This window comes from Hyaena hyaena, unplaced genomic scaffold (genome assembly GCF_003009895.1).
Source record: "Hyaena hyaena isolate Hyena2069 unplaced genomic scaffold, ASM300989v1 scaffold_200, whole genome shotgun sequence".
Taxonomy (NCBI): Eukaryota; Metazoa; Chordata; class Mammalia; order Carnivora; family Hyaenidae; genus Hyaena; species Hyaena hyaena.
The window spans coordinates 956,862-965,388 of record NW_024080834.1 but is presented as its reverse complement, the minus strand read 5'-3'; the positions used below and the strand labels follow the sequence as shown (position 1 = coordinate 965,388).

General features: G+C 39.6%; 1 protein-coding gene across 2 annotated transcripts in view; it reads right to left on the bottom strand.

Annotated features, from left to right (window-relative positions):
• Positions 1-1,260: 1,260 nt before the first annotated feature.
• The window catches only part of GOLIM4 (golgi integral membrane protein 4), a 78,843-nt gene continuing 71,576 nt past the window's right edge, over positions 1,261-8,527 (bottom strand). For both annotated transcript variants that reach the window (XM_039241938.1, XM_039241939.1), the window contains 2 exons: positions 2,924-3,001; positions 1,261-2,646 (listed from right to left, as the gene is read on the bottom strand). In XM_039241938.1, the coding sequence (XP_039097869.1) occupies positions 2,497-2,646; positions 2,924-3,001 (228 nt within the window). In that variant the 3' untranslated portion in view covers positions 1,261-2,496. The remainder of the gene's footprint in view (positions 2,647-2,923; positions 3,002-8,527) is intronic.

Below are 8,527 nucleotides of genomic sequence, written 5' to 3'. Positions count from 1 at the left end.
TACCTGCCATAGTATGGACGACCACATGTAATAAGAGGAGTAAGAACGCAAAGCAGTTAAACAATGTCAAGTGCTGCAGGAGGACAAAGTTCTTCAGTTGTGAGAAGGGGGATTCCAGAAACTTAAAGGATCACGGTGGGGGTGGGGGGGGGTGGGGGGGATAAAGTGGGACCTATTCACATATTTCCCATATTATGAAGGCATTCAGTAATGTCAATAACTTTCCTTTCTGAAACTGAGTCACTGTGACCTACCTGCTGTTCACATTACCCTTTTATTCCAGGATCTTTCTAAATCATTCTCACAAATATGTAGTCATATGACACTTGTATAATGCAGGTTTCTTGTGTTTCACTCTACTTGTCCCTGGTAAGTGTGCCTTTTCCCACCCTTCTGATTATGTCACTGGGACCAAATCCTTTGATTTATGGGTTGTGCCAAAAGTCACAGAGTCATTGGCAAGATAAATACAAGTGACGTCGTATTTCTGTTCATCTCATTAATGGAGATCAACTCTGGCTGATTAGTTCTCTTCCAAACACTAGCTAGAATGGGACTATAACTCAGTGACATGTAGAGGAGGATGGTTTGTGATGGGTGTTCCTGGGGTGGGGAGATGGCAGATATAGTCTGTTTTGTGTTGTTTTGTGTGTGCTCAGATGACAAACATCTTACATTTCTGTACCTATTTATTTTGTCTTCACCAAGAGCTAGCTCAAATAAGATAACAATCCCTAGTTCTTTCTTTAGGAAACGGGGGAAAAATCAAGTACCAATCCAATTAGAGAAAGAGACAAAGGAAGTAGGTAAAGGTTGGAAAGACATTTTATAATTCATTGACATATACTGGTAACCTCCTAAAATTTTTTCTTTTATGAAAAAGAACTGAAGAATAAGATCAGAAACTAATAAGGAATTGCAGACTTTAAAAGATTTATCACTTGCTTTTTTAGCTTTATTGACTATTACCAAGTTTCAATATGGTTCAAATAATTAAATACTGCAACTGGGACATTTAAAAATACAAACTAATTTACCAAAATAATTGTATTCTGAATATTATGTACAATATTATACATTTTACATTACATAAAGGGTTTTTATACATAAAGGTAAAATTTGATCTATGATTATTGAAAAATCCAAAATACATTTGAACAAACATTCCTATGCAAACATACACAATCACTCTGCTGGGATAATCAGAACCATACATGAGTGTGGTTATTAAAAAATAACATTACATTCATACAACAATGGTAGAAATTGAAATCTGTCTTTATTAACTTAAGAGTATTATTATAAAACCACACACATATGGGTTATATAACCTAATTCTATATATTTAAAAATATTTATGTAGAGAGACAAATATGTCTGTATCCCAAAAGACATTTTTGATACTTAAATTTTTTTTATTTTAAAGGACTTTTGTAATTCATAGCCCAATCCCAGCAAACAGAAAAATCATGAGGGTCTATCAGATTACCATGTGTATTTCACTGAATACTTCTCAAAAAATAACCCTATTTCAATTGTATAATTTGGAATGCCTTCATATTCATTCCTGTTATCAAAGTGATTACATATTGAGAACCAGAGCTTACAGGGGAAATATATATTACTGTAGAGGACTAGATATTGAAACAAGGCTATCCCTAGGTGACTTCAGAAAAAAAACAAAACAAAACAAAAAAAAACAATGGAACAGGTGCTCACATAGAAAATACCAGCCACACACACTAGTTAGTAAACAAGGTGTCAGTCCTTCAGGAAGGTTAATACGCTGATGTGCCCTACCTTGTTTGAATACCAGAGTATCAACGTCCAGAATACTGTCGTGTGGGTTTTAGTACCATCTCATTTAAAAATCTAATTCCTTTCAAGAATAGCTGTGATTTTAAGTGAAGCCAAACATTTTTCTAATACGAAAAGTCTGAAAAACAATGTCTTTATAACCAAAACACCTTTCCAATGGTATGTCACTCTGTACATGGATCTTATTCAAGAGACAGCCAGATGGGTGAGAATTCCATCAGAACCATACACAAGAACCTGAGAAAGGCAGCAGTTAACAAACTGGCCATTCTCCTTAAAGGATCCGCAGCCTTTGGCAGTACTCCCTATTTAAAATCCTATTTTTAAAGGCAAACAACAGAACACCTGGAAACTAGAAGACAGAAAAGTAACCAGCTGAAATATACAAAATCGGTGCCCTTCGCAACATCACATAATCTAGGAAAAAGGAGTTTCAAAGGCTAAGGTTTGCTTTATTCTCTTCTTGCCCGTGTTTAGCTTGAATATAAAAGAAGCTCTAACCTAGGTTATCAAAATATATTCATATAAATGTATGAGCATTTCTAATACAAAAGTTAAAAAAAAGTTTAAATTCTTAATTTTCATAATTAAATATCCTAGAGTTCAGTAGGCAGATTTATTTCTGAGCAGCTTGAAAAGAATCCGTTGGCTGAGCACAGTTGGTGAGGTCGGGCACCGTTACATTTCAGCTCTCCGCCGGGATTTCTCTGCCACAGCAGCCCCATCCTCCTCTTCCTCCTCCTCCTCCTCATAGGGTTCCTCTCGGCCTTTGGGCCGGTTGTTGTCTCGAACTTCTTGCTCTTCGCCATCATTGTTTTTTTCATCAGCCTTAAAGGTTAAAAAAAAAAAGGGAAAACTAAGAGATAAGGCATAGAGTTAGTGATATAAATAATTCCCTCTTTTTTAAAAAAAGGTGTGAAGTTATTCATTTTTAGAGAAAAGAAAGAGCGAAGAAAAATGGTCCAATAGGCAACCGTGCCGTCTTCCCTAATCCTCATATTGTCACAGACTTTCAGACGTACCCACGGTTACCTAAGCAAGTAGTCATTCGCGTCTCCTACACGTGCACACACGTCTGCGGCAGAAATACACGTGCCCCACTTACATTTTCATTTTCACCATAGGTCTCTTCAGCATTATGCTCCAATTCCCTTTTTTTCTCTTCGGTCAAATCTTCCTGAACCTGAAAGAAATCAGAGATACTAGGTGACATTTTTTTATCATTTCAATAGTTTGAGTTCCAAAAGTTTCGTTTAAAGTACTAGAAACAAACTCAAGCTAAAAATGAATTAGAAAAAGGACAAAAGTCAAAGATTTGACCTGTTTATTAGCTATGAAGAGATGTACAACACACCTCCTACACAGAAATCAATGCAGCTGCTTCAGAACCTAGGACTTTTGTGTGTGAATTTCCGATTTCTTTGAATAAGCATTAAACCTCCGAGTATAACACTTGAAGAAATTCAGCTTATGAAATTAAAAGTTCCCCTTTTCCAAATGGGGAACTGCAGAGTCTGAAGGCGCTGATGGAATGTAAGTTCAACAAAGACAGAAACCATCTGTCTTACTCAACTGTCTTCAATACTCGGACGTATACCTGGCACACTGCAATCGCTTAATAAATTCTGGTGAACCGAATGAGTTAATGAATAAGAGAATCAAAGTGCAAACACCTGCTCTGTAAAGGCACAGAGAGGTGACACCATTACCTGTACATAATGTAATAGAAAACAGAAAATATGTGCATACAATTCTATAATTAGGGATAAGTTCTCTGGCTAAAATATCTAGAACTCAGAACACAATCATTTCATTTCTTCATGAAACAGTTACTAAACAGCCTCAAATCCCTATACCTCTTCAGTGTTCTAACATGACATGTCTGTTTTAAGTAGTTTTCTTTTATGTGTGCTCTTACTACTATGTGCCATTGATCCCAATTACTTTTTTCATAATGCAAATCGAAGAAAGTATCCAAACATCTTTGCTAAATAATCTCCGTTTAATGACTATATCCCACAAAAATGCAAGGTAAACATTTTCTAACTTAAGTATTTTGACAACCTTAGGTATGGCAAGAGATTTAAATCTTTCAAATACCAAAAAATTGCTGACCATCAACTAAGTATCATGTAGTGTTCTGGGACTAAAAGCAAACCTGCCTCGGCCTAGGCCAATTACCAGAGTCCCAGAAATGCACAAAGGAGGGAAAGTAAGCAGGCATTACAATTAATGAAGAACAAATTGAGGGCTACCTCTAAGTGTCCAGCCCAGGTACAACACGAGTGAATCACAACCCACTACACTGGCTTTGGAGGGAACCTGGCTTGTCAAGGGCCTACAAACATGACCCTTCAAAGATGCCCTAGATGGAGCCCAGCTTTCATGAACTTCTTCTAATCAGCCCAACGTTGGCCAGACTCACAGGCCCTAAAGTACAATGGCACCAAATAAATACATTCTGGACACAGAGATATAGAGCATATTTTTTGTATTCACATGTCCCAGTGGGGCGAGCTAAAGAGAAAACAGCCTCGTTTCACCTGCAAGCTCTGGCAGCGGTCCCTGACATCTCCTCTACCCTTAGTCACAGAATCTCGTAACAACATTCCCCAGGATGCTGGGACGAAAACACCGAATCACTTATTCCACACTACATAGATTAAGGTCTCACTAACGGAAACATCATTAAATTGCCAAAGTATCCTGATCAATTTCAGTAAACAAAGGCATGTGTTTTATGGCATTAATAATGAAAATATACTAGTGAACACTAAAGTTGGTTTAGGTGGGACTGAGAAGGAACTGCCTTGAACCTGCAATATGGTGGAAAGAATACATAAATCAGGGTCTACAAACTTTTTTTTTTTTTTGTCAAGGGTCACATACAGGAAATATTCAGGCTTTCTCAGCCATAAAGTCTCTGGAGCGGCTACTCAGCTCCACCACTGTGGTGCAGAGCAGCCTTGGACAATATGCAAACAAAAAGGAATGTTCCAGTAAGACCTGACTTACAAAACAGACCGAGGCCTGTAGTTTGCCAAACACTAACATAGGCTGTGGAGTCAGACAGACCTGGGTTAAAACTTTAATTCAAACTGCTCCAGAATGCTAGCTGTATAAAAATAAGGTCACTTGTTTTTATTATGAAAATTCACAAGCACACGCAAATAAAACAAATAACTGAAAGAACTTCTTATAGCCATCATCAAGGTTCAAAAGTTATCTCAGTGTTGCTGCCCTTGCATCACCTATCATTGTTCTTTCTTTTTTTTTGAAGTATTCTTAAAAATTCTAGACATCATGTAATTTCACCCTACCCATCTTAATATGTTATCTCTAAAAACAATGGATTTTTCTAATATAACCATAATGGCATTATCACATCTGATAAATAATCCCACATTATCATCTAATGTCTACTTCATACCTAACATTTTCCTGATTATCTTCAAAGTGTCTGTTTACAGTGGGTTTGGCCAAATCATAATCCAAACAAAGGCCACGCCTAACATGGGTTCTGCTCCCCTTTTTTTCCTCAATGCTATTGACTCATTTTCCTGTAGAATGACCCACACTCTGCATTCATTTGCTTCTTTCAGGTATCACTTAACCCGTTCCTTTAGCCCTCACATTTCATATAAAAGGAAGTTTAAGACTTAAATGGATTTGGATTCGATTTGCAAAGCGAGAGTTTTTCAAAGGTGATGCTGCAGATTTTGTATTTTCACTGCATCAGGAGGCATGTAACACTTGCGCCTTGTACTTTTAATGAGGCTGGAGTTGGTCAACGAGCTCAGAAGGTAACTGCCTAATCCCTCTATGAGAAAACTCCCTGACCTCCATTCATCTAGCTACATCACCCATTGATGACTGGCTCCTAAGTCACCTGTTTTAATCAGAGATGGCAAAAATCGTAACTTTCCAATTCTATCATTCCTTCTGCATTCACTAACTTCTATAAAGAAGAACTCGTCCCTGTCAACTATTTAGTTACTGTGATTGGTATACTTAATTACAATAGTCTCTAAAATCGGACGTGGGTGGGGTCCAACAAAAACTTAGCTAACCTATCTGAAGCTCAAATTTCTTATCTGTAAAATAAAAAGGTTTGATAAAAATCAGTGACTTAAATTTTCCGTGTGTTTGTGTGTAGGGGGGAGTCATGGACTCTTTTATGACTTTGGGAAGAAATGCAAATATATGCAAATAGGCACAGATATCATTTTACCCAGAAGGTTTAGGAGGTTCAGACTTCCCAAGTCCACCCTGGGCGACCAGTCCTAAGAATGCTTCTCCAAACAGTGTATTCCTGGAACTCTGATTCCTAGGCCCCACCACAGGTACGATCAAAACCTCCAAGGGTAAAGTCCGACCCAGGAATTTGTACTTTTCACAAAGTCTCCAAGGTGATTCTTAGCCACAGCAAAGACAGAGCCACTAGCTTGAATGACGGTGAGAGGTGGGTTAAGAATGTCTCTGCTAGGGGCGCCTGGGTGGCTTAGTCAGTTAAGCATCCGACTTTCGCTTGGGTCATGATCTTGCGGTTCATGGGTTCGAGCCCCGCGTCGGGCTCTGTGCTGACTGCCAGCTCAGAGCCTGGAGCCTGTTTCAGTCTGTGACTCCCTCTCTCTCTGACCCTCCCCTGCTCACGCTGTCTCTCTCTCCTAGNGGTCATGATCTCGTGGTTCGTGGGTTCGAGCCCCGCGTCGGGCTCTGTGCTGACTGCCAGCTCAGAGCCTGGAGCCTGTTTCAGTCTGTGACTCCCTCTCTCTCTGACCCTCCCCTGCTCACGCTGTCTCTCTCTCCTAGAAATAAATAAAACATTAAAAAAAAAAAAAAAAAAGAATGTCTCTGCTAGGGAGAGAAACACCCTTGCATAGTTCTTTCTTCTCTGGAGATCTACTGTAGAAAATTTGGGTTATTTATCCATTGTTAATATAATCTGAGGTAAGAAGCCCTGATGTAAATTACTCTAATTTAGGGAACCCACAAATAAAAAACTTCTTAATTTTCAAATATATATGTATGCATTATTATTCTGGCAATGTAGTCTTTGTATTTGGGGCAAAAGTGATTCAATGCCTTATTAAAAGGCATTACTGAAAAGACCAAAGGATATGGAATTTCTAATTTTCAAACATACTTAGAATGTTACTCTTTTATAATGGAGACACCCAATTACATCCTCCACATTCGACCCTCTTCAGTATCCTGCTAAAGCTGATGCAAACATTTTGTCAAAAATTTCCCAACACTGCTCCCCTTTACTCATTTTTATTCACTGAAATCTAATGTTTTAGCCATTTTTAGAAACAGTCCCTATGTGACACAGCACAGTTGAATAGCCAAAATAAGACCTATCTACGGAGTCTAAAATGGGCCTTGGTTTCACACATCAAAGCTGTCATGGGATGAGGCAGGAACGAGAAGACTAAGCCTCGCGTAGTCAAGTAGGCTAGGATTCGACGAGGTGGACGGAAGGTGACACAGGAAAGGCTTCAGCGCATCAGCTACAGTGACGGACACCGCTGCTTGCTGAGGAATGCGTAACAGGGGAGGCTGTGCCACTAGTCTAGGTGACCAGATATCCCTGTGCTCGCTCTCACATGAGGATTCAGATCGATCTATTTTCAATTACACTGGAGGAAAAGAACACTCAGATTTTTCAGTCATTTAACTTCTACGTTTTTGAACATTTGAATGATTTAAGTACACACAGCGCTTTTTGGCAATGCCTATAATTTGTCTTGTTTGCTCATAAGCAGATAAGAAATCTGCAAAGTAAGCAACACAAGGATGCGGTCCCCACATGAATGTCCCAAACGATAAGCCACGAACACTTGTTCATAACCATCATTTTTATGTCTTAGAAGGATAATGCTACTACACTTACACAAGAAGGCAGGGATAGTGCAAATTTCCAAAAAGCACACTTGTTTTGTGTCCCACTCTCTGAGCTCAAGTCATAAGCCTTTTTTTTTTAATTAATTAATTTATTTGGTGAGGGGGAGGTGAGAGGACAAGAGGGAGAGAATCTCAAGCAGGCTCTGCTTTGTCAGCACACAGTCCGATGCCAGGATCGGTCTCATGACCCATGAGATCATGGCTGGAGCCAAAATCAAGATTTGGACGCTTAACTGAGCCACTCGGATGCGTGTCAAGTCACAAGTCTGATGGGTTGTAGCTCTGAGCAGGGACGGCCCTGGGAAGATGCATTTCCTCCCCAGGAGCAAATGCTGACAGAAGTCAGGTAAGTTGGTTGGAAGGGAGGGAACCGATGGCAGCGAAGAGCCATCCATCCCAGGGGTCCGTGGGGACAGCTGGAAGACTGTGAGGCTCAGTGCAGGTAAGAATGATACACATTACAGGGCACCGCATGGTTTTCAGAGCACCCCACAGATGTCTCACACACATCACCTATAAACAACACGCTCTGGAGTCTCACATATTGTAGAGCTCATTTTCTCATTTTGCTGCAGTCTGCTGAGAACTTTGTCTCTATTACTAGTCCTTACATGGTATTTGGGAACTACTCTTCTCCCTCTTCTTTTTTTTTAATGTTTACTTCCAAGACACAGAGAGACAGAGTGCAAGTGGGGAGGGGCGGAGAGAGAGACGGAGATACAGAATCTGAAGTAGGCTCCAGGCTCCGAGCTGTCAGCACAGAGCCCGACGCAGGGCTTGAACCCACAAGCTATGAGATCAT